The following is a 25,628-nucleotide window of genomic DNA, read 5'->3' as shown; positions in this document are numbered from 1 at the left end:
GGTTCACAGGTCTTTTTGAGCTGGATTTTAAAGCTTAATTAGCTGGGAGAGTGTAGATTTAGGGAGACCTTTTTTTTTTTTTTTTGCTGCCTGGCAATAAGCTGTTGCAGTTCTGAACTTTCTCCAGAATTAAGCAGCTGGTGTTCAGCTGTTTGGACAACATTTTCTCTGCCTCTTGGACAGCAAAATAATAGGGTGAACTCTCTTCCAGCTCCTGTGACATAACTTAAACCAGCTGATGCTATGGCACAGTTGGGGAAATCCTTTTTGGGACAAAATACCAATTTATCCTGAATATCAGTGATGGTGTTAGCAAGGAGAACAGGGAGGATGGATTTCTAGAGGCTTTTTCTTTCTTTCCACAGTGTCTTTAAGCTGGAATGCCCCTTGTTACTGTGAAATGGTTATCAGCTTGTGTTTCTCTTTCCCAGCTACCTGGATGAGCTGAGCATTGCTGGTGAATGTGCTGCTGAGTACTTGGCTCTTTACCAGAAACTCATCAAACCTGCCCACTGGAAGGTCTACCTGGCAGCCAGGGGGGTTCTGCCCTATATTGGCAGCCTCATCACCAAGGTGTGGACTTGTGTGGAGGAACTGACCTGCTAGTTTGGCTTTTTTTTACTTTGAAATCTTCATCTCTTTGTTCAGCCCCTGTTGCTGACCCTGCCAGGGTTGTGAAGGTCACACCTCAATGCTGTTATCTCTGAACAGAAGGAACCACAGTGGTTTTAGCCCCAGCTTTAGAATTCCTCAGCACTTTAATTAACTCTGCTGAGGGTATAGATATTGCTGCACTGCCTTGGCACCGGCCCTGAGCTGGGAGCTGCTGTCCAAAAGCCTTTAAAGACAGGGGAGGATTAGGGTACTGCCATTCCTGGAGTGGGAATCATAGCCTATTGGAGAAGCAGCACATTTAATTTGCAGTGTTCAGAGTGGTGGGAGGTTCCTGTGGGGACCCCTGGTGCACTCCAAAGAGGTGGGTAACACTTTCCATATCAGTGGTGGCCTTGAGTCCGTCATGGAGGCCACCAGAGCCAAGCAGTGGTAGTAGGTAGGTGCAGGGAGAAAATAAAGAGGTTATTTGGGGTAGTTTTCCCCCCTGTCCCCTTTCCCTCCCCACTGCTGTGTTGCAATTCTGCTTTCCCTGTGGCTGGCTGTTTCTGTGCTGGGTTCCTTTGCACCCTCTGTTAGACACTCACCAGTCATGACTGGCATTGCAGTTTCTTGCCCTCATTTCTGTTAACTATAGTGTTAATTTTTTTCAGGAAATAGCTCGTTTACTTGCCTTGGAGGAAGCAACACTCAGCACTGATTTGCAGCAGGGATATGCCTTGAAGAGTCTCACAGGTATTTGGTGGCACCAACAGGAGTCCTGCAGCAGGATTAGGGTTGGGGTGATCCTTGTTCTGTAACAACATGTAGCAGAATTTCAAAGAAATGTGATTCATTGTGTCGCAATTGTCAGCACTGGATTTTTGCCATCAGTTTAGCACTTAATCTCTAAATGGATTTTTCCATATTTTTTATAGTCAAGTTTGAGTTTTTAATTGAACTGTGGTAAGCAAACTTCATTATTTCACTTTATTATAGAGCACAATCCCTGGGACCATTCCTACCTGTTGTTTCCTACCTACCTATTCTATGGGAGCTTTTTTTTTAATCTTCTAGGGTGTATACGTTTTTCAAAAATTTGTTGGAGATGGAAATACCTCTTTCACAAGGTCATTCTTTTTTGCATCCTGTGCCACATTCTTTAGCCATTAGTGGGCTAATTCATAAAGCCTGGCTTCTTGCAAGAAGCAACATGTTGATCAGTGTGTCATGGGAAAGAATCTGAGTGTTTGCTGATTCTTGGCTTTACGATAGGAGTGGCCAGTTTGGTGATGTCACTGATCAGTCATGTCACATCATCAGAGCTCACTTAAGTGTTAGAAGAGGAACAGTCATCTGCTTTTGAAATATCTTGCAACAGAAAAATGCCAGAGAGTGCAGAATCTTGTTTTAAGCACTTAGAAAGCTCCTTAGACCCTTCCTTCATTCCACAAAGTATAATCCCTTGTTTTATAATTTACAAGATACTTCTCCCAGGCCGAGATTTTTGCCTCCAACTGTTTGGTTGACAGGGGTGAACTTTAATGGGAATTGGAACAAGTAATTTTTATGATACTGTGCCCTGTTTGCTGCCCAGAAATTTAGAAATCAGATCAAATTCTGTCCCCCTTGCTGAGTTTTCATTGCTTTTTAGGTCTCCTCTCCTCCTTTGTGGAGGTGGAGTCCATCAAACGGCACTTCAAGAGCCGCCTGGTGGGCACGGTCCTGAATGGGTACCTGTGTCTGAGGAAGCTGGTGGTACAGAGGACAAAGCTGATTGATGAAACCCAGGACATGCTCCTGGAGATGCTGGAGGATATGACAACAGGTAAAACCACCTCTGTTCCATAAATCCAACATTTGGGTCAACCAAGATGAAAAAGCAGATTGTTACAGCCACACAAAGAACTTTGCTAAATGACTGCTGTAGTGAGAGTTTTTTATGGCTTCCAGTATTTCCTTTTGGCACAGAAAAGGTAGATTACACTCCTAGTCATCTCTTATTTTTCAGGAATTTAAGCCTCCTCCTTTTTATGGGACTGTTTTACTGCAGCCCAACCATGCAAAAGCTTTTCCTAGTAATAACCATCCCAATAAATAGCCTTTCATCTTTTATGGAGTGGATACGCAAAAGAAGAGAGCACCAAAGCGTGGGGCTGATTGCAGAGGATTTATTGTGTGTGCTGACTCTAAATAGAACCTATAAAATTGACTCCTGTGTCCATTTTAACGCTCCCTTTTCTTGGCAGGCACAGAATCTGAAACCAAAGCATTTATGGCAGTGTGCATAGAGACTGCAAAGCGTTACAGCCTTGATGACTACAGGACTCCAGTCTTCATCTTCGAGAGGCTGTGCAGTATTATCTACCCTGTAAGTGTGGGGAGGGCTGGAGGTCACTTATAAAGTCACACTTCTGAAGTAGAATCTTAGAATGGTTTGGGTTAGGAGGGACCTTAAAATCCATCCCATTCCTTGCCATGGGCAGGTACACCTTCCACCAGCCCAGGTCACTCCAAGCCCCGTCCAACCTGGCCTTGGACACTCCCAGGGCTTGGGGCAGCCCCAGCTTCTCTGAGCACCCTGTGCTGGGGCCTCCCTACCCTCACAGGGAAGAATTTCTTCCCAGTATGTAACCTAAATTTCCCCTCTTTCAGTCTGAACCCACTCCCTCTTGCCCTGTCGCTCCAGTCCCTCTCCAGCTTCCCTGTAAGCCCCTGCAGATCCTGGAAGGTGCTGTGAGGTCTCCACACAGCCCCAGCATCTCTCAGCCTGTCTCCACAGGGGAGTTGCTCCAGTCCCCTCATGTACTTCAATACCTCCTCTGGACTTGCTCCAGCTTATGTTGGGGGCACCAGAACTGTGCACAGTATTCCATGTGGGATCTCATGATCGAAAAAATCACCACCATCCACCTGTAGCAACCCTAGACTGAGTTCCTGCATTTTGGCAAAGAGCAACAGTGTCTACAATCCTGATTTACTCTTAGCCAATGACCTGTATCCCAGTGTATCCCATTTGGGGGATCACTGTTCAGGTTCCCTGCTCTAATGTGCTCTGTGCAAAAGAGAAGCACCAGTAGTATTGTTTTTCCTGAGGAATTTGGTTCCTCAGTGATCCTGGATATCCTCTGAGTGTCACGTGTGGAATGCACAGCAGGTGATGGAAGGACTGAAGGTTTAGGGACATCCTGTCACTTGCTGCCATAAAAATGCCAGAATTGGAGTTGGGAAAAAACTCACTCTGTCTCTGCTGCTGTTCTTTAGGAAGAGAATGAAGTCACTGAGTTCTTTGTAACTCTGGAGAAAGATCCTCAGCAGGAAGACTTCTTACAGGGCAGAATGCCAGGGAATCCCTACAGCAGTAACGAGCCTGGCATTGGGCCCCTCATGAGGGACATCAAGAACAAAATCTGTCAGGACTGTGACCTGGTGGCTCTGCTGGAGGATGACAGTGGGATGGAGGTAAGGATGTACTTGTGGATTTCTTGCACTGATGTGTGGAGACACCGTTTTTGGGCAGCTGGTGATTGCTGGGATGGTGATGCAACTTGAGCCTGTGCTTGACTTGTTATTTTATCCTTTTCAGCTTTTGGTGAACAATAAGATCATCAGTTTGGATCTGCCTGTGGCTGAGGTCTACAAGAAGGTGTGGTGTCCCACAAATGAGGTTTGTGTTTTCTTTATAAATGTTGACAGCAGAAAGTACCTGTCCTTCATAGTAACAAAAAAATGGGGGAAAAACTCATAGTCACAGAAGTCAGGATTCATTTTTTGGTATGATTGGTCAGCACTGTTTGGTGCTCTGTTAGGACAGACTGTGCACAGTCCTGCAACATGAGTGATCTAAAAGCACACAGTGCTCCCCAGGTGAGCTGTGCAGTGCATCAGATACATGACTGTCATCTGATAACAAACCTCCTTACATTCCTTTGGGGAAAGAGCTGAACTTTGTCACTGCCTTTCAAAGCACATTTCACACTCCATCTGTACGTGACAGTTTAATGTGTGTGCACAGACAGCAACACCAGGCTGCTCCATCAGTCTGTGCTTCAGAGGTGATCCCAAGTTATTTATGCAGAGAACAGCCAATGTTTCTCCATATTTGCATATTTTCTTATGGATCTCAAGCACTTGACAGATTCATCCTCCCAGTTTGCTCTTTGCAGTGTGTGTTGTCTGTTTTTCACATGAAGGAATAGGCCCAACAGTCCCAAGGGTCTAGTCCACCCTGTCACAGTAGGCTTGTTCCAGAGGTGCATGTGGTCCAAAACAAGCTCTTCCCTTCCTTTTCTTGTAGCCACTAAAATAAACTCCCACTGAGACCATCAAACTAAATCTTGCCCATTACAAATATGTTTTGGAGGCACTTCAGATCATAGAACCCCCTGATTTGCCCAACATGTCTTGTTCATCCTTCATTTCCTCCTGCATTCTAATCCCCTTTGACACCTCAGTTTCCTGAAGCCATCTGTGGGGAAGAATTCAAACAAATGCCTGTTTTCAGTGAATGATGCTATGGGGAACAGGTTTATTTCAGTAAAACTTCAGCTTTATTTCAGTAAAAACCCCTTCAATACTGCAAAATCAAACCCAAAACTTGTGCCAGTGATAATTTTTTGGTAGTAGGGATAGGGAAGCGAGGTGTTGGTCTCAATCTGTGAGTTCTGATGTGAACTCTGATCAAGTCACTGGTGGAAATCATCCCCTGTGCTGCCCCAGCCCGCTTGGAGCAGTGAGTTGCTATTTCCATGGGATGCTGAGCTGGAGCTGGTGTGCAGCTCTCCCAGGATGCAGCACTGACAGTGGAAGGCAGACTTTGCTCAGCATTCCTGTGGATGAACAGCTTTCATCTGTCTTCCTTTGTGAGCATCTCCCAGAGCTGCAGCCCTGGTTCCCTGGGAATCGACAGGCGCACAAGGAACGCAACCTTGGGCCCCTTTTTGTTCCCCTTGTCTCTCACTGGCTTTTTTTGTTCATCTGCCATTTTACCAGGGCCCCTGTGGAGTTAATTGCTGGTCGCCAGCGTGGCCTTTGAGCAGCTCTTCCCCCCGGGGCTCTCCCTGTGCTCTGTGTTTGCTGTGACATTAAGCTCTGCTTATTCCACATTAGGCTTAGCGCACTCGCTGACAGGTTTTCTCTCCAAAGGTCTCCTGCTCCCAAATCTGGGATTTTTCTTTTCTGCTTTTTATTCAGACCTATGGATTAAAAATGGAAAGTTTAGTGATATGCTGTCAGTGTTTCCAGCTGGAAATGCATCTGGAAAACTAGTCCTTTCCCAGGGTAAAAGCACACCTTGTTTGGCTGTATCATTTTAGTGATGTACTGTCTTACTGAAAGCTCATTAAATTGGCCTTTTACTCCTCTTCCATTTTGCATCACTGCAGATTTTATCTGTATGAAAGCATTCACCCAATTAACCTATCCTGCTTCATTTCTTGAGCTGTGCCTATTCCCTGTATTCCCAGGTATGCTGTGCCATACCCTCAGAGGAAAGATTGCCATGGAAAACAGACGTTTGTCTGTAGATGAACCCATTTTCCTTGGCTACATCTTTCACTGGTGTCCAAAGAAACTTGAAGATGTAAGGAGGAAGAGGCTGTTTATTACCAGCCTCTCAATTAGTTGGCAGTGCCAAGAAAAGCTGACAGACCAATGGATGAGTTACTGATGTTTTTGCAGGTGGCTTTACTGTTGTTTTTAATTCATCTCCGTGAGGGAGAATGAGGGAGTGAAAGATTTCCCTCTGTCAGGTGAAACAGCACGAAGGAGAACTGAGGCTGGGGTGTCTGTTACACACTGTAATGAGAATCAAACTTGTCTAGAAGTGTCCAGAGAGATATAATTAATATAAAGCTCTGCTCTTGCAGGGGGAGCCAATGAGGATCATTTACCGCATGCGGGGGTTACTGGGGGATGCAACTGAGGAATTCATCGAGTCTCTTGACTCCACCACTGGTAAGGCATTTGTCTACTGAAAGCTGGGATTAGATTTAAAATCTGAGTTCTCTGCAGAGCAATGACATTATTATCCTCACAGCAGTGAGCTTAATGTTGATTGACGCTTTTGCTGCATTTACCTGCTTCACCTAAAGTGAAGGAGGGTTTTAACGAGGCTTTAAAGCCATGCTTCAAATGGGAACACTGGCATGCACAGGGACCATTCTGCCCAGCCCCTCTTCATATTCCTGCTCTTAATTCTTTTTGAATCCAGTACAGCTGAAGTGACTTGAACTGCTGATAAATGTGTCCTGCTGTACTCTCCATTTTCCCTTCACTCTTTGGCTGTGTGCTGCATGGGTTTTTCACACTGTGGCTGCTTCCTCTCCTCACGAGCTGTGTCTGTCCTGTAGATGAAGAGGAGGACGAGGAAGAAGTTTATAAGATGGCAGGAGTCATGGCCCCATGTGGAGGCTTGGAGTGCATGCTCAACAGACTGACTGGGATCAAGGACTTCAAACAAGGCCGGCACCTCTTAACTGTGAGTCCCAGCTTTGGCTCTGGGGGGTCAGGAGTTACACAATGCAAAATGCCACAGTGAAGTTTAAACAGTCTGTCTTGTGTTGGAGCAGAGGTTTCAATTCATTATTGAATGAAAACCTGAGAAATCCCTTTTTTCTCTCTCCTGTTCCTCTTGGTTAACAATTCCTTGCTGTGTGTAGAAGCTGAGGAGTTGGTAAGACTAAACCCTGTCTTGCTAGTGATTGTTTTCTGCCTTGGCCTTACCTGAAAACCAAAGCTGTGCTAAGAATTATATTGCTGTAAAAATCTGGCCTGTACTTTACCCCACAAGTTTGGAAATCAGGTATATTATGGGTGCTTTTAGCTTCAGCAAAATCCTGCTCATTTTGAAGGTACCATAGAGAATCCCTTCTCTGTATTTTGTAGGTGTTGTTAAAGCTCTTCAGTTACTGTGTGAAGGTGAAAATAAATCGTCAGCAGTTGGTCAAGCCAGAGATGAACACTTTGAATGTCATGCTGGGAACTCTGAACTTGGTAAGGACAACCTGAGCCTTCCATAAACTGTTTTCCATGAACTCCAATGAATTTAAGCTACTTCGGCCATACTCCCTTAAGACAACTACAAGATATCTGTAATATTGCTGTGCTGGCCCTGCAAATTATGTGTTTGACATTCCTGATCTGTTAGTGGCTGGGAGCATGTGGGTCAGTTAAACCAGTTAATGCTGGTGTCCTCTAACTGCTTCCATCATCTTAAACCAGTTAATGCTGATGTCCTCTAACTGCTTCCATCTCTTTAAACCAGTTAATGCTGGTGTTCCACTTACTGCTTCCATCTTTTCCAGGCTCTGGTGGCTGAGCAGGAGAGTAAGGACAGTGGAGGAGCAGCTGTGGCAGAGCAAGTGCTCAGTATAATGGAGATCATTCTGGATGAATCCAATGCAGAACCTCTGAGTGAGGACAAGGTGAGTGCCTGGGGCTCTGTGCACAAATGGAAATGTTGTTTGGGATTCAAGGCTTGCAAATAATCTGATTACAGGGATGCTGAGCTGCAGGAGCTGGAAAGGAGTGTTAACAGGGAGTCTAACCCTTGTTGCTCTGGCATGTCTTAGCAGGCCTTGGAGGAGGGGCACTCTAAACCAAAAGCACTGCGAGGCTTCTTTAGGCTGAGGCTTGCACAGTCGGGGTGGGGGTTGTTGGGCTCTGCTTGGATCCCTTCCTTCCTGCTTTGGGCCACAGGCCAGGGTCAGACAAGAAGAGACACAGCTTGGCCTTGTTTTTTTGAAGTGTTTTTATATGTGTTAAAAACATGATTGATTTTCCAGCTAATTGAGGTTAAAACTGTATCTCAACTAGACTGGGAACGAGAAGAGTTTCTCACTCATCTTTTGAAACTCTGGGAGGAGAGGAATCTGATGTCCTTTGGGTTGGAATTATTAGACTTTGACTGGAAAATCTTTACCAAGAAGTGGAATAAGTCAAGTGTCATCTTGAGGGGTTGATACAGCCATTCCACAAGATCTTTGGGAATGAGGCTGGATTTTGTTCTTCATCAGGCTGCCTTTATTGGGGACTAGACCTGTAGTAGTAGTCTCAGAGTAGTCTCAGAGCTCGTGAGGATTTTACTGAAGGTTGTAGATTTATTCCTGAACATAAATCCTTCTCCCTTCACAGGGCAGCCTCCTCCTCACAGGTGACAAGGACCAGCTGGTGATGCTGCTGGACCAGATTAACAGCACCTTTGTCCGTTCCAACCTCAGTGTCCTGCAGGGCCTGTTACGGATCATCCCCTACCTGTCCTTTGGGGAGATGGAGAAAATGCAGATCCTGGTGGATCGGTTCAAGCCCTACTGTAACTTTGATAAGTATGTTGTTCATCATTCAGCTAAAAGCTGACAGTGAAATCAGGCATGCTGACATGGCTGTCCCTTTTTTTTCTCATTGATTCTTACTTCAGTGTAATGCAAAGCTTCAGAGACTCTTGGTGCATTGAGCTTAATTTCCTTTTTCACTTCTAAGCCATTTTTATAAGAAATATGTGCACTTGAGCTTGAGAAATAGGTCTTTAGAGTATATTCTGGGGTGACAGGGGTCTGAGTAGCTTTTCTGAGTCTCTGAACTAGAGTAGATACAAAATTCAGCAATAATGTGCTGAGAATTACAGGCAGGGGATTTTGGAGATTCTCCAAATTACTGTTTCTTCTCTTCATTCAGGTATGATGAGGAGCACAGTGGAGATGATAAAGTTTTCCTAGACTGCTTCTGTAAAATAGCAGCAGGAATAAAGAACAACAGCAATGGCCATCAGCTGAAAGATCTCATCCTGCAGAAGGGAATTACACAGAATGCCCTGGATTACATGAAAAAGCACATTCCCAGTGCAAAGAAGTAAGAGACACTGCTTAATGTGTGTGATTACTCTGTGAGACTGTCCTGAACATGCCTCTCTCATTCCATCATCACAATCTTTCAAGAAAGCTGTTAATAAGTCCCCATTGAGAGTTGGAACAGCTGTGGTGCAGCAGGGCCGGTGAGACAATGCGCATAAGGATGGGCTAAAAAGCCTGAAATCCTCCTGGTTTATACCCATCTGATTCCTTGGATATCCCAGTGCTTGTGTTTCCTGCCTGTTCCCTCCTATTGCACCATAACAGAGCTTTTGCTGGAAGGGCCAACTCATGAACATAAATGCCAAGGCTCAGAGCTGACACTGTGTGTGCTCAGCATGGAGGTGGGAATGGGAATGGGAATGTCACTCATTAATTAGCAGAGGAGGGACACAAGGGGAAAGGAGCTTGTCTTTCCTGCAGCCTCTGCTCCATGAGCTGTGCTGCTGGGTGCCTGCCAAGCCCCTTTTGGGAATGGTGACTGCCCTTCAGCTGCTGCCTCTTGTTTTCTGTGCAGTTTGGATGCAGACATATGGAAGAAGTTCTTATCTCGACCTGCACTGCCTTTTATCCTGCGCCTGCTGCGAGGACTGGCGACACAGCACCCTGCAACACAGGTGAGGGGGCTCTTTGGAGGGCAAGGAGGACATGGCTGGCTTGTTACTCTGCTTTTGTGGCTACAGTAGTTGATTCTACACTGGTTTTTGTTGGGCTTGGAGAGACACACCAGCTTCAAGTGTCTGGAAGAGTCAGAGATTTTGACTTAAATATTTTCTTAGGCTTAAATATTTCCTTATGTCTGAGATTTACACACCAATATGAAGGAAGGTAGTTTAGGACTGTGAACTACATAGTAACCATAAGCTTCTAGTGACCTGATTGTTGTTTTAGGACATCAACACAATGTCATAGCACAAAATAGAACATATATTTTATCCAACATTCCCATCTGAGCTCCTAGTGACAGCCAGGGGAGAGGCAAATTGCCCCAGTCTCATACACAGTTTTAGAGCCCAGGTTCACGATGTAGGAGAGGCAAATTGCCCCAGTCTCATACACAGTTTTAGAGCCCAGGTTCACGATGTAGGAGCATCAGAAAAGGAAGACACTTGCCAAAGGTTGTTGCAGCTGAGTGCTGCTGTCACGGTGGGATTAGAGGGGACAGCCCCTGTCGTGGGCACCCCTTTCCTGAACAGAGTGCTGTGCTTCCATCCCCATCAGGTGCTAATAGGAACAGACTCAATTACCAACCTGCACAAACTGGAGCAGGTTTCTAGTGACGAGGGGATCGGGACGTTGGCAGAGAATCTGCTGGAGGCACTGAGGGAGCACCCGGAGGTGAACAAGAAGATCGACGCTGCCCGGAAGGAGACTCGAGCAGAGAAGAAGCGAATGGCCATGGCCATGAGGCAAAAGGCCCTGGGCACTCTGGGGATGACGGTAATGTCTGGTGGCACTGACAGCAGGCTGATGATCTCATGGCCTTTTCTTTCTGTCTTGCTAAAACTGCCACACAAGGAACTGTGTGAGATGATATATTGACAGATATCCCAGAGCTCAAGCGCCCAGTTCACCTGGGGGAGTAAACACAGGATGGGCATTCCAGTTCCAATGGTGGGGATGGTGGTGCTCATCGTTCTTTTTAACCTACTTGAGCTTTTCTCTCTTCCAGACAAATGAGAAAGGTCAGGTAGTGACCAAGACTGCGCTGCTAAAACAGATGGAGGAGCTGATAGAAGAGCCAGGTCTGACCTGCTGCATCTGCCGGGAGGGATACAAGTTCCAGGTAAAGGGAGATGGAAGTTCCAGGTGATGGGAGACACAAGTTCCAGGCAATGGGAGATGCAGGTTCCAGTTACAGAGAGATGCATTTTCAGAGCCCTCTCACCAGCTGAGGGGACTTCCCAGTCAGTATCTGGCTGCACAAGGACTGGGACACTGGCACTGAGAGATGAGGAAATCTCAGGTTTGGTTCTTAAGATTGGTAATTGCAGAGGTGGTTGGGAAGTTGAAGTGTGTTTTCAGTGAAAGCTGGAAAAATACATGTTGAGATTGGGACCCAGAAAGGTTAAATTTAGTGAAGTGTCAAAATAGCACGAAATGTGAACTGTTGCAGAAGTGAATAATTTTGGAGACAACTGTGTTGTCATTGCAGCCCACCAAAGTCCTGGGAATTTACACCTTCACCAAGCGCGTGGCGCTCGAGGAGTTTGAGAACAAACCGCGAAAACAACAAGGATACAGCACGGTCTCTCACTTCAACATCGTCCACTACGACTGTCACCTTGCAGCTGTGAGGTACATTCCGGTCATTGGGGGCTCAAGTTCTTTTCCAGGGTGGTTTGGGATCGTGGCACTGGACCTTGGAACTCAAGATGGATTTGCTTAGTTGTTGATCACTTTACAGCCACAGGCTTCTCTTGTGGGCTGCTTTGATACTGGGCAGGCCTGGACACTGCAGAGGGAAGTCCATAATTTAAAGAAGCTGTGGAACTGTCATTTTTTGGATGGGTTCTTTGCATCCTTCTAACTTGCTAACTTGCCTGGGTGTGGCTCTTTCTCCCTGCAGACTCGCTCGGGGCCGTGAGGAATGGGAAAGTGCAGCCCTGCAAAATGCCAACACCAAGTGCAATGGGCTCCTGCCAGTCTGGGGACCTCATGTGCCAGAGTCTGCTTTTGCTACGTGCCTAGCAAGGTGAGTACAGAGTGCTGGGGTGCTTTTGGGAAGGTGAGTCAGGACATTGCCACAGAGGCTGGGTTAAAACCAAGGAATCAAGGGTGGTGGCAGCTGAGTCTTAGTGAAACTGAGCCATTTCAGATTCTGCCACCTAGAGTGGATCTCCTAAAAAAGTGCAGGTGTTTGTTTGCTTCTTGGCTTCATAAAAATAAATAATTTCGTTAGGTCCTTAGCCCCCAGTTACTCCTGAAGATGCAGTTTGCAGGGTGGTAACATCCTGAATGCATTTCAGCCAGGGAACTGTATCCAAGGCCCTGGACATGGAGTGTTGGTGAGTGTATCTATGTCTGCACATGGAATTGGATTTGCCAGAGTAAGCTGAGAGCCTCCCTTTGGGGAGGTTAATCCAAGGTAGCAGGGACTGTATTTTTATAGTCTGTTCATTCTTTAAAGCTCTATTTCTGTGAAATGCTCAGATTCAGAGCTGTGCTGTGGCAGAAGGAATTCCATTAACCTTTGTATTCAGGGAGCCCTTCCTGCTGTTTTCCAGGCACAACACGTACCTGCAGGAGTGCACAGGGCAGCGGGAACCCACCTACCAGCTCAATGTCCATGACATCAAACTGCTCTTCCTGCGCTTTGCCATGGAGCAATCCTTCAGCATAGACACTGGAGGGGGAGGAAGGGAGAGCAACATCCACCTCATCCCCTACATCATCCACACGGTGCTCTACGTCCTCAACACGTCAGTACCTTCACTTAGCAACAACCTCTGCCTTCACTCTTGGTCTCAGAAAGGTCTTTGAGTGCTGCAGTCTGGGCTTTGTTACGAGTATGTGGCAAGAAAGATGGGAAATCACACAAAAGTTTTAGGAGGAACCCAATTGCACGTCTTAAGTAGGTTGTTAGGGATTTACATTGTTTGGAGTGAAGCGTTGCCGCCTGGACATGCAGGATAACAGGGAATCTATTGAGTAAAAGCAATTGGGAATTAGCTTCTCTTTCCATTCTAGATGTAATTATTACCTCTGGGGTGAGCAACAGGGTTATTAGATTAAAGAAACGCTACCAGCTTAATTTTCTCCTAAGCAGACAGAAGAGACACTGTGGTGAAGTAATTGTTAGCTGAAAACCCTGGTGTTATTTTATTCAGTATTAAAATAACACAGTTTTGTTTCCAGATTTGACATACTGGAATTCTCCTGGATGTTCAGGTCCATCTGATTTTCCTGCTATTTTTAATTATTATTTTAATTATCATTAGTGTTTTTTACCAATAAACCAGTGCTTTGGCATGACATGAATCCATAGGCACTCAAATGCTTTGGAATGCATGAGCTGGTTCTGATCATGCAAAAATGGATTGCCCATATATATCTTTTATTTGAGTAGTTAGATACTAGTAAGTAATAGTAATTAGATGAGAGTATAAATGTTAAAATCCACACATCTTCAAGGTCACTCCAAATGCAGTGTAGTGGAATCTCTCTCCTGCCTGGAACTAATCAACATTTTGGCTCTAATACAATTTGTCTTTTGTTTTTAATATCTATCTCCAGATCCCTGTGCTGTTGTTTTCCCAGTCCCTTGGGAGACAGATAAATGAAACTGTTCTTTTCATCTCATTGGCTGCTTGTTGGCACCAGAGAGCCCACAGCCCTCTGGGCAGCCCTGGAAAAATGCATTCTGTTTTTGATATTAAATTAAGAAAATAAAGAGCTACCAGCTGCATCACCTAGCACATGCAAAGGTCACACAATCCTGACACCAACCACAGCTTTATCTGCTGGGATACTGCTTTATACCTGATAGGGAGGTAGAATCAAAGATCCTACCTGGCTGCAGTAGAGCAATAGATGTGGGAAAGTGTGATCCATCTTCACAAAGTGTGCTGGAACACAGAGTTTGCACAGTCAGTCCTGGGGTGTTGGGACTCTTGAAGAGACTGGAGCTCTAGGGGAGAGGATAAAAAACATACATCTAAGCTTGCAGTAAGTACAGGATCTTTCTGTGTTTGAAACTGGCCTGTATCTCTCAGGGATTGCTTTTGCAGTAGATGAATAATACAAATGGATTCTCAGGTGTGGCTGTAGGAGCTGCAGTCACGTGTGTAGTGTCTGATGGAGATGGTACAGCTCAAATGCATGAACTTGCTGGCCTGACTCCATTTATTTTTTGCTTAAAAAAAAGAGAAATAGCTCTGTAATGTGTTGCTCTCTATTGGGGCAGTGCCAGCTGCCTTGCAAACTTCTCCAAGGAAAATGAGTTGCTAGGTTTGTGTCTCCACTGGGAGCAAATCCTCACCCCGTGGGTGAATTTGGGCCAAAGCTGCCCAGGTGGCACTGCTGTTCCCTTTGCAGGACTGCATGGATACAGTGCCCTAAAGCAGCAGGTGACCCTGTCAGAGCCAGAGCAGCTGCTGAAGCTTTTCCTGTGTTCCAGAACTCGAGCAACTTCGAGGGAGGAGAAGAACCTGCAGAGCTTCCTGGAGCACCCCAAGGAGAAGTGGGTGGAGAGTGCCTACGAGGTGGACGGGCCCCACTACTACACGGTGCTGGCACTGCACATCTCACCCCCGGAGAAGTGGAGATCCATGAGGGTGGAGATCCTCAAACGGCTCCTGGTCACCTCCCACGCGCGGGTGGTGTCACCAGGAGGGGCCAGCAGGTCAGTCAACCCCCCAAAGCCACTGGTGTCACTGTCACTGAGCCCCTGGTGTCACTGAGCCCCTCGTGTCACTGAGCCCCTCGTGTCTCTGTCACTGAGCCCCTCGTGTCACTGTCACTGAGCCCCTCGTGTCTCTGTCACTGAGCCCCTCGTGTCACTGTCACTGAGCCACTGGTGTCACTGAGCCCCTCGTGTCACTGAGCCCCTCGTGTCACTGAGCCCCTCGTGTCTCTGTCACTGAGCCCCTCGTGTCACTGTCACTGAGCCACTCACAGATTATGGGGAGCAAAAGGAAGGAGTGTGTGTAGTTACAGCACCAGACGTTTACCCTTCTGAGTAGCTTGTACAGAGCTGCACAGCTGTAGAATCCCAGAATGGTTTGGGTTGGAAGGGACCTCAAATCCCATCCAGTTCCCCCTGCCATGGGCAGGGACACCTCCCGCTATCCCAGGTTGCTCCAAGCCCTGTCCAGCCTGGCCTGGAGTGGCTGCAGCCACATCCCAGTGCTGGTGTGAGCAGGAGCATTTAATTCTGCATGGGTTTTGGAGTGGATCAATCAGATAATCAATGGAAATTATGCTTTTTCCAGGAGTATAGCTGAAAGTAGGGAAGATTCTTATTCCCTCCATCAGAGTGAAGCACTGGAGTAGCTCCTGCTGTGTGCTGTCTCAGAGCTGTAACACTCCCTGCTTGCCTTAGGAAAGAAGCTCTTTCTGTGCTCTTTTGATCAGTGCCCCAGCCTCCCTTAAATAGGAAAATAGAAATAGAAATCAAATGCCATTGCTTTTAAAAAAGAAAAAAATCAATAGCAGCTGTCAGGCACTCGAAGCACAAGAATAAGTGGCTGTGCCTGCATGACAAAGGCACATATTTCCAAAGAGGGAAGGGGAATTCCAGTTTCTGAAAAGATGATTTTAAATAGCTGTCATAATTAGGGATCAATTCATTATTATTCTAAGTCGCCTTAAAGGGCATTCTCATGCTGATGACATTAATTATGTGTTTGATAAAGTCATTAGAGTGTAGTTACACACAACCCAGAATGTGCCAATGCTCCTGGAAAAGGGAGAGAGTCCTGTGCTGGTTTCAAGCTCAACCTGTCTCCTGTTTCCCTGTCCCTGCCTGAATTCTGGGAAAGGGACTTTACCAGATCCAGGAGATGCTGTCCTAGAGGGCTGTTTTAGTGGGCACAGGGCTGTGGGCTGGGAAAACAAAGCCCCTCAGTGGGTTTGCTGTGGGTATTTGGTGTTTTTTAAACCCTCAGTAAATGATTCTGTTCCTTCTCCAGGCATTTTGCAATAAAAGCTGATTTAAACAGACACAGCAAAAACTTCCAGCTAAACCAACCTCTGGAATTTCAGGGGAACACTCAGAAACAGTGCTCGGGAATTATGTCAAGGTTTTTTCAAGGGCTTTCTTTAATCTCTGCAGACTAAGAAGCACAAAGCCTTCCTCTGGTAAAGGCTCTCAGAAATAGCAATATGGCAATTCTGATTTCCAAGGTCTGTGCTTATTTATTCTTGTGGAAAATCAGGAAGAGGGTGATGGATGGTGAAATGCTGTGCAGATAAGGGCCAATACCTTGAATTCGTAGGCTGAGGCAGAGAGGAGGCAGTGTCTGTGACACCACAGTAACATGTCTGCATGCAAAAGATTAAAATTAGCATTCCACATGTGATGGTGATGTCTGGGAGCAGCTCCATTCTGGGAGCACTGGGGTGAAGGTTAGAGAGACTCAAGGACTCACTGTTACCTGTGCAGGGAGAATGGAGAGGAGTCACTGCAGGAACCAACAGGGCATTTCAGGGGATCAACTCGTGATCCCCAAAATCTCGTAAATCATATGCAGATGCAGCAATAATCTGTGTTCCCTTGTACTCAGGGGAAGGCAGCAGACCCTGCATGTCCCTGTCCATGGGGTGTGTCCGTCCAGCTGCTCAGCCAGGGTGACACAACTGGGGCAGATCCAGCCAAAAATGGCTCTGCCAGCAGTGACAGCGTCACAGGTATCTGCAGGACCAAAGGGAGAGATGCTCAGCACCTCCTGTGTTTCTAAAACACTTTCTATTTAAACACAAAGCTAATTACCAGAATGGATCTGAGTTCTGGATTGGTTCTTTTCTTGTAAATATAATTTACCAATTCCAAAGAACTGAATCAAGTGACCTGTTCATTATTACTGAACTGAGAATTCTGACTTGAAAACTCCTGTGGACACTTTCAGTGTAGCTTTCATTTGGAAGGAAAATACGCTTTTGATTTTTTTAACCTTTACTCTTGACCATGACCTTTCTAAAATATTCCTGAGTGTCCATGTCTGGCTTTCTGCTGGCAGTCCCTGCGCAGCTGATGAGCTGAACCAGCTCACAGGAATGAAATGCTGCAGCTCTTACATGAAATAGCTGTTCCAGAAGGTAACTACCAGCCTTAACCCACAAGGGCCTTTTAGTTTTCAATTAAAGGAGCAGACTCCAATTAGATCAAAACCATTCACATGAAAGCAGAGCCTGTCTTGCAGTATTTGGGAGGCCAGAATTAGCCTCGCTCCAAGTTGCTGTTCTTCCCGTGGAAATTTAGTCACCTTTACTAATTGATTTTTCCTTTAAATAATTAAGCTTAGCTGCCTGAGCAGGCTGCCACCTACTAAGATGTCTGTTTTAAGGACAGACAAGCAAATGGAGCCTTTAATAAGAGCTGAAAATGTTCATTCCCCCCAAACCAAGCCCAGCCTGTGGCTGGCTGGAGTTGGGCCGTGGTCAGGATGCTCTGCTGTGCTGCTGACCTGCAGTAGCAGCAGCTGAGCTGGTTCTGAATGCATAAAAAAGGGCTTTTTATTTCTCCAAGGCTTTTAAGTGTTGAACAGGAAGCAGCATGTGATGGGGCAGATGTACCTGAGAAACACATGCAAGAAAATTCCAAAGCCATTAGAGCTGCTGGCAGGAGGTTCCACCTTGCCAGAACCAGTTTGTGATTAATCCTGTAAACTTTGGAGCTGTTATCCCAGCACTGCTCTGCACCTTTTGGAGCATTCCTGCAGCCAGATGCTGGATTTCCAAGAGAAGTCCTTTGCTGGTGAGAGAATAACCAAGAAGATATTAAATGGAAATTCCTCCATTTCTTAAGGGATATTTCCCTCAGAGTCTTTCAGAAACACTTCTGCGATTTAGAAGCCAAATTATGTTCTCTGACATGGACACTGAATGTGTCTGAATCCTAGATATTCCTTCAGGAATCTGCTGTTCTCCAAGTAGTGAACACACAAACAAAAGCTGTAAATGGTTTTTCTTGCTTTGCTGTTGACTTTCTATATAGTCTTAGCAGTCACAGTTCCACTTCCTTCGGTGCTTGTTTCCTTCCTGTAAAATAAGGTTTTGTTGGCAAACCTGCTGTAGTTACAGCAGGCACAGCTGGAGTGAAGTGACTTCCCAGCCTTAGGAAGGTTGCCCAGAGAACTCTCAGGTGCCCAGTGTTTGGTTCCTGTCCAGGAGGACACAGCAAAGCTCACTCAGAGCTGTTCCCAGGGTGTTATTGGTGGGTTCTTAGGCTGTTTCAGCTTTTGTGCTTTTCATCAGATGGGTTGCAGAGCATAATAAAGTGATCAACTCCCAGATTGATTTTATTGTCTTCCAGACTGGCAGATAAGGCAGTGAAGGAATATGCAACGTACCGCTCTGGCCTGCTCTTCTGGGCGCTTGTAGATCTCATTTACAACATGTTCAAGGTAAGGGAAATCTGGAAATTCATCTATACCAGCTGGAATTCTTCTATCTCAGCTTTCTAACCTATGCAACTCCATGAATTGGAAATAAAAGGCAAAGTTTGGAGCTCCTTTTTCCAAGATCCACCAGCCCAGGTTACTCCAAGCCCTGTCCAGCCTGGCTTTGGACACTTCCAGGGCTGGGGCAGCCACAGCTGCTCTGGGCATCCTGTGCCAGGGCCTGCCCACCCTCACAGGGGAGAATTTCTTCCTTCTTCCTTTTTCTTCTTCACCTTGTAAGAGCAGAAAGGCCACAGGAAGCTGCCTGTGCTTATTGTCCCCTTTGCAGTTCAGTATCTGAAGAACTGAGACTTTGCCAGTTGGCAGCACTCCTGGATTGTGTGTTTGCTTATTTTTCCTATTCATTGTTCATAGAAATAAGGACATTCCAAGGGAAAGTGTTGGGTAAGGTGGGAGGAAGGGGCATCCACAAGAAAAGAACTGCAGCTTCTAAAGAAGGTGAAGTAGTTGATGTGAGAAGATGCCTCTGACCTCGTTTCATTCTGTACAAAAAGATGATGAAGTCACATGAGGGATAACTTGTTCTCTGGGGTATGTTTGCCAGAGGCAAGGCATGCAAGTCCAGGAGCAACAGGAGAAAGCACCAAGGTTTGCAGTTACTGTTTTAAATAGTTATTTTTTAGACTGATTTGGTCTCCTTTTCCCCTCTCAGAAGGTGCCTACCAGTAACACAGAGGGAGGCTGGTCCTACTCTCTCGCCGAGTTCATCCGACACAACGACATGCCAATCCACGAGGCTGCAGACAAGGCCCTGAAAACCTTCCAGGAGGAGTTCATGCCAGTGGAAACGTTTTCCGAGTTTTTGGATGTGGCTGGTGAGTGTGTTGCTTTCCCTTTTATAGGCTGCCTCGTGCGACTCGTGACTGGAGACGGCAGCATTCCTGACACTGCTGCGGCTTGTTTGGATGAGACAGGGAGAGCAGAGACATCAGCAGTCCTAAACTGTCTCAGAAACAGTTGGGACACACACTTGAGCATCCCCAGACAGGAAATTCTCTCCCAGCTGATCCTGCAGCTCCTCCCCCTGCTCTGTAAACACACAGACTTAGAGCCTGAAGGTGCTTTGAGGGGTGTGTGGTTTGATAAACAGATGTGACCGTGCACTGGAGGCAGCAGTTGGGTGCTTCCAGTGTTCCTGCTGAAGGGATTTTGGTATCCCCAGGAGTCAGGAGATGCTGAAAACATGCAGAGAAGCTGCTCTTAACTTCTGTCGAGAGTTGTTCCTCAGGCTGGTCCCTTCCTGTTCAGTGTTTGGAGCATAGCAGGATCCCTGTAGCTGCACAAGAGAAAGTGCCATATGGATTTAATGCACACATTTCAGTCCCTCCCTTCTGCTCATGAATCCAACAAGGGTTTTTTTATCCTTCTTGTGTCCAGACTTAAAATAAGATTGCAGCTGTCCTTAGTGACTTAGACATGCCCAGCACAAATCCCCAGTGTGGGCAGGAGAAGCAGTGTTTTGGATCTAATTCTTCTGTCTTGTCTCCTTTTGTTTAAAGGGCTCCTGTCAGAAATCAATGACCCCGACAGCTTCCTCAAGGATCTTTTGAACTCCATCCCCTGAGCAGCCAGCACAGAGAAGCTTTGGGCAGAGACTACACTAGCTTGCCTTCCACCCCTTTGTGTTTCTCCTCGTGCAGTCTGTCCCTTCCCTGAGGAGTGCTGCAGTTTTTTGTTGGATTTTTTTCTTCCTTTTTTTTTTTTGTTTGGTTTAGTTTGGTGGTTTTTTGTTTGTTTGTTTGTTTGTTTTTTTTTCCTTTTTTTTTTTTAATTTTCTACAATTTTTCTTCCTGGAGTGATTTGGACTTTAGATTTGTTTTATCCTGTATTTCAGCACTTCTATCTGTAAAGCCTTGTGCATTCAAGCTGGTTGAAAGAACTTGTACAGAGAGGAATCCAAACCAGTAAATCTTAATGCTTTAGCTTGCACCTCTTTGAAGTTCAATAAATCGAACAAATGGGTAAGCTGGGTTTGACTAGTACTTGAAGTAGCTTAAATGCCAAGTTCTTTCTCACATTTTCTTTCAGAGCTCCTTCTCCCAGGGCTCAGAGCTGCTGCTCTGAGGTCTGGACAATGAGCCACAGGAAGCAAAAGGCTCCCAGTGAGTGAGGGAGCAGCAGGCACTGACTGGATGTGCAGGTTCCCTGTGGGACACGAGCCTTGCTCTGCAGGGACAGAGTGTCCTTCCACCTTTCCTCCCTGGCTGTGGGCAGGTGCTCCATGTTCCCCTCTCCCAGGCATGTTGGATCAGGGGGCCTGTCCTGACCCCACTCTCACCAAGGCTGTATCCAAAGCACCTTGTGCCTCCCATGGCAACAGCCCCCACAGAGGGGTCCTACTCGCATTACATTTATTTTCTCTCTCTGATAAAACTTTCAGCTTCAGCAAAAAATGCATGTTCAAGAGACCCTTCTGGACACACTTGTGGAGCCTGCTGAGCGCCTGCATCCCGTGTGCATGCCCTGCCCTGGAGCCAAGCACGTGCTTGGAATACAGCCTTGCCCTTCTCACCCACCTGTGCATGCTGGAAACCTCCCCTGCCCACCAGTTGCTCTCCTGTAACCAGCTGCCACATGGTGAGGCTGGAATCTAATAAAGCTTTCCCTGTCTTCCTTGTCTCTGTTTGAACTTGAATTTCCACAATCCCAATGCAGTCCCATCCCAGAAAGAAGAAGAACAACAATAATTTTAGAGGCTGAATAACTCCCCAGCCTATTTGATGCCTTTTGTTGGTGTTGGCCCCGTGCTGTGATTTGGCAATTAGCAAAGGGGTGAAGGTGCAGTGTTTTTGTTTTCACCTCCGCGGGTGCTGATGTCACTCCTGGCAGCTGGATTTGCTGCTGAGGAGGAGAACTGAGGAGCAAACACCCTGGAGAGATTTGTTGTAGTGTCTTACAAGGGACTCAAGGTCTGATGGTGGGTTGGGTAACTCTGTCTTGCCTTGTGAAGTACAGGAGGGTCTGATGTGGGGTTTGTTCTCTGTCCTGCACCTCACCTGCCTTTGAGCCACATCAAAGAGCAAACTTTGTTTTAAGTGCCCTGTGAAGTCAAACGTAGCAGTCCTCTCTGCAGCTGAGCAGCTGGGATGTTCCTATGGGTGGATGCTCCAGTCTTACCAGCACTGCTGGGCCACAGCCTGGGAAATGCTAAAGCCCCCTTTGGATCAGTGACCCTCCAGGTCTGTCTGATTCCTGAAGGCAGCAGGGAATGGGTAAAAAGAAACCAGGTTTTTCTGCCTGTGGTTCTAAAGGTTCTCTCAATTCAATGCAAGGGTGAGACCCCACCATGTTTTGACTTTGTCATTTGTGTAACATTGGTTAAGCTCCACACAAGAACTGTAAAGAGTTTTGGGGAGCTGGGAGGAGCTCCAGGCTGACCTTCTCTGTGTCTTTTCTGACAAAAACAGATCCTTCCTCTTCAGCCATAGCCTGGATGTGCCAGGCACTCCCTCAGCTTCTGCTCCACAGCTTTGCCCCCCTGGCAAGGGAAGTGCCTGTGTGCAGCTTTTCCCACCGAGGGAACTTCAGCACAGCTTCAGTTTTTGCTGATGGGAACCCTGGTTTGCTCTGTTCGTGTTGGCACAGGTTGTCTGCAAAAACAGGCTCTGCTGCTGCAGGAACTGGGAGCGTTTATAGGAGTCAAATAATTCTGTTTCTGCCCATTCAGTTGGTTCAGCAGATCCTCAAACTTACCAGGAGCAGAACATGATCACTGTTCATTCACTGATAAGACAAGGAGATGGAATCCTAAAGGGAGGTTACAAACTGTGTTATTACCATTACAATTGCAATAAGCTCCTCAGAACTATTCTGGATGGTTTTGCAAAGGCCCACAGATGTGTTTTTGAAAATAAAGGTGGCTCATCAAGTTCCTCCCTGCCCATAGCACAGGAGAGATTTATGGACAAGCCAGGGCTCAAAAGAAGAATATCCTGGGAGGGACTAAAGGCTGACAGTAACAACCCCAGCAGACCTAGAGAGGAACAAGAACAAAAGAAAAATGTTTTGGAAAGTTTCAGCTGACCAGGCCACACACAGAGGCTCCAATGTTCTTAGTGCTGCACAAAGGCAAAGAGCTCCAGGGGAAGTCAGCAAAGGCTTTTGGGGGAGCGTTACTTAAATTAGAAGTAAGAGAGAAGTCTGAGGGAAAATGCCCCAAAGTGGGTAAAATTACTCAAACTAATGAACTGTTGTCCAGGAGCTGGACAACAGAGTCAACCTCGTCTCAAAAAAATAATCAGGTAATTTCCAACGACATTATTTGGGGGAAAACACTTTGTGCTGCAGGAGAGGCACCGTGAGCTGTGGGAGTGCTTTGGACCTGCGTGTGAGCAGGAGCTTCCCGAGGTGATGTGACATCCCAGTGCTGGTCAGGCTGGACCTTCCTGAATTAGTCTGGGAATGATTAATCACTCCAGGGACAACAGGGTGCCCAGTCCATGGTGGGGACATGCCAGGCTCTCCCACCTGCGGGTGACAAGGCCTCAGTTCATGCATTGTCACTTCCATGGCTCATTCCTGCTGTGGCTCCAACCCCTTGGGCACCTGGGACTTGGACAAACCACTTGTCTGTTCCATAAACACAGGAAGCTTGACCTTCCCCCTTGTATTCCATGGTGGTTTCCTTGTCCTGCTGCTTTTTCCCTTTGTACTTCCCTTCTCCAAGCCAGGCAATGCCCTTCTGGAGGTGTTGCAGGGCCCTTTCCCAGAGCTGTCCCCCCGGGATGGGAGCTTTCCTCCCGCTGCTCTCTCCCTGCTCCCGATGCTACCGACCTGCTTTCCAGCCAAGTTTCTCCTGTGTTTTGTCTTTCACTGCAATTGCTGGAAGTGTTTTCAAACAGGCTGTGGGTTAGAGCTGCTGAGCATAAACACAGGGTGACCTGCAGTGTTTCAGTGCCATAAAAGACTCCCTGGACTTCTTCCGACGGGGGAGAAGTGATTTGTCTCCCTGGACGGGCATCTGCACCACTTGTTCTTCAGGCAGGGGGAGGACACCTGGATCGTTCAGCAAGACCAAGCCAGGGGGATGTACCTGGGTTCATGTTGGGATTGCAGTCCCACCGACCTGGATCGAGTCCCATGTGCTGATTTTGGCTGTTGAGCTCCTTTTCCTTCAGGAATGTCCCAACAGGCTCTGCCAGCCTGGCCCATTCCGACTGCCCAGCAGGAATAACCCCCTGGCCATGAGCCCCCGGCCCCCAACCCATGTCTGCTCTGGCAGTGAAGCAAATATCCTGGAGAATTCCCTCCCTTTGGGCCAGCCCTGTTTCCATTTCAGGGGGTTAGTCCTGATCAGTTTATGCTCCAGGGAGCTCAAGGACTGGATGGGATGTTCTCCAAGCAGATGAGCACCAGAAATGAGTACAGAAAGCACCAAGTCCAGGCTCCCAAATTAAATTCACAAGAATTATTTAATTACTAAATTCCAGAGAGCAGTCACCCTGCCAGCCCAAGGAGCAGCTTTCCCAGCACATCCAGCACATCCCAAGACCCAAGAGACCTCTCATGGTCCGTGGGGCTTATTTAGGAGCCACCTGAGATAAGAAAATCAAGGTTGGCCTTGACTTGTTTGCTGCACGTTGCTGGGCCACGTTCTCACCTGAGCAGGGATGATTCACTCCTCACGTGTAAAGAATCCAGGGAAAAACTCCCTGTGCAGCTCCTAAGGAATTAAGGATACAGGGATACAGCTCATAAGGACTGCTGGTAAAGGGGTTTGGTCAATCACTTTAGGGACCATTCCCCCCAGTACATGAAGTTACTGCAAGGAAGCAGCTGCAGCCACCTGATCCTGCAGGAATAGTTACTCCCTTATTTCCAAGAGGGTAAAAAAATAATGATTAACCCCCTGTTTGTAGATTGTTTTTGCCAGGATTGATCCCACCTGTTCACATCATCCAGCTCCATCCCTGTTATCCAGACCCTGGGTTTCAGCAGGGATCCCTCTCCCCCTCCCCATGGCCAGCAGGAAGAGATGCTTTTCGTTTAAAATTATTTAAAAATTGGTGCAAATGGCAAGTTGAGGGGAAGCCCTTGTGCCCTATTCTAACCCCAGGCAGGCTGGGGTTCCCCAACCTGCTCCATGGGGGGAATACACTGATATTTTTTTGCCACTGAGGAAGCAGGATAACACACTCCCTCCAGCCCTTCTCCAGTGGGGAAGGGGTGAGATACAGAAAAGGGCAAATATTAAGCAGAAATTGGAAAATTAGGCTGTTTGTAGTTTAAGTTCAGCTTTGATATATGAAGAGAGGCTGAACTTTTTTTTTAAAAAAAAGAATATCAAGAACATGGTGTTCAGTCTTGGTTGCTCTTGACCTGAAAGCAATCTTGGGTCTAACATCTTTCCCATCTTTCCCTGTCATGGGGACATGGCAGGGGCTGGAAAAGGAGTAAGGGAGAGGTTTTAATGCAGGGCAGGGCAGCCAAAGACACCCACTCGTTAAAGGGCTGTTGGGCTCCAGTCATTGAGATGGGAGATCTTCACCATAATGGTAACAACCCAATAATTACTGTTATTCATACCAATAATCCCGCTTGTTCTTTCCACAGTGTTGTGCCAACAGCACCTCAGTGCCCTCAGCACCTGCCCTGGGGTGAGTGGGTGGTGTCCTCAGCCTGAGATGGGGAGATTGGGCTGGGAAAGGGCTCGGGATGCTCCTGTGCAGGCTGAAATCCTCTGGGGCTTGGACACAAATTACAGCCCTGGGCAGAAAGGACAGCCCAAAGCAGCACCCAGGGACTGATTAAATCTCATTTTCAGCCCCAATGGGTGTTTGGGATGTTGTCTCTGATTATCTCTTGTGTTGGTGTTGGCCACACCACCTAAATATCCATGTTTGGGACACCCCACAGGCCCTTCTCTGGGTGTTTAATCCCTGCAGCTTCTCCCAGGCCACTTTTTTTAAAATCTTATTTAATGAGCAAATCTGAGCATGTTGTAAACCCACAGCATCCTTTAATTATTCCTAATATTTGATGGCAACAAGCTAATTCCCAAATGATGACATCAAACACTGAAGGCACATCTCCCAGGTGCCAGGTCATTCCCATTTCTCTTCCCTCAGTC

The 25,628-nt window shown here is 46.8% G+C and overlaps 1 protein-coding gene across 4 annotated transcripts in view; it reads left to right on the top strand.

The window, feature by feature from the left end:
• The window catches only part of UBR4 (ubiquitin protein ligase E3 component n-recognin 4), a 78,406-nt gene extending 57,228 nt beyond the window's left edge, over positions 1-21,178 (top strand). For 3 of the 4 annotated variants that reach the window (XM_027901901.1, XM_027901900.1, XM_027901899.1), the window contains 22 exons: positions 432-573; positions 1,266-1,347; positions 2,246-2,419; positions 2,841-2,962; positions 3,856-4,053; positions 4,178-4,258; positions 6,459-6,546; positions 6,942-7,069; positions 7,477-7,584; positions 7,896-8,015; positions 8,725-8,915; positions 9,265-9,438; positions 9,955-10,054; positions 10,659-10,877; positions 11,110-11,223; positions 11,593-11,735; positions 12,007-12,132; positions 12,665-12,859; positions 14,557-14,781; positions 18,412-18,502; positions 19,212-19,374; positions 20,059-21,178. In XM_027901901.1, the coding sequence (XP_027757702.1) occupies positions 432-573; positions 1,266-1,347; positions 2,246-2,419; positions 2,841-2,962; positions 3,856-4,053; positions 4,178-4,258; positions 6,459-6,546; positions 6,942-7,069; positions 7,477-7,584; positions 7,896-8,015; positions 8,725-8,915; positions 9,265-9,438; positions 9,955-10,054; positions 10,659-10,877; positions 11,110-11,223; positions 11,593-11,735; positions 12,007-12,132; positions 12,665-12,859; positions 14,557-14,781; positions 18,412-18,502; positions 19,212-19,374; positions 20,059-20,123 (3,049 nt within the window). In that variant the 3' untranslated portion in view covers positions 20,124-21,178. The remainder of the gene's footprint in view (positions 1-431; positions 574-1,265; positions 1,348-2,245; positions 2,420-2,840; positions 2,963-3,855; positions 4,054-4,177; positions 4,259-6,458; positions 6,547-6,941; positions 7,070-7,476; positions 7,585-7,895; positions 8,016-8,724; positions 8,916-9,264; positions 9,439-9,954; positions 10,055-10,658; positions 10,878-11,109; positions 11,224-11,592; positions 11,736-12,006; positions 12,133-12,664; positions 12,860-14,556; positions 14,782-18,411; positions 18,503-19,211; positions 19,375-20,058) is intronic. The other variant, XR_003573253.1, reaches the window with a different exon arrangement.
• Positions 21,179-25,628: the final 4,450 nt, after the last annotated feature.

Source organism: Empidonax traillii, unplaced genomic scaffold (genome assembly GCF_003031625.1).
Source record: "Empidonax traillii isolate 1590-97213 ecotype Southwest subspecies unplaced genomic scaffold, ASM303162v1 scaffold819:size405531, whole genome shotgun sequence".
NCBI lineage: Eukaryota > Metazoa > Chordata > Aves > Passeriformes > Tyrannidae > Empidonax > Empidonax traillii.
The sequence above is the reverse complement of the archived record's forward strand: the minus strand, read 5'-3'. Positions and strand labels throughout refer to the sequence as shown.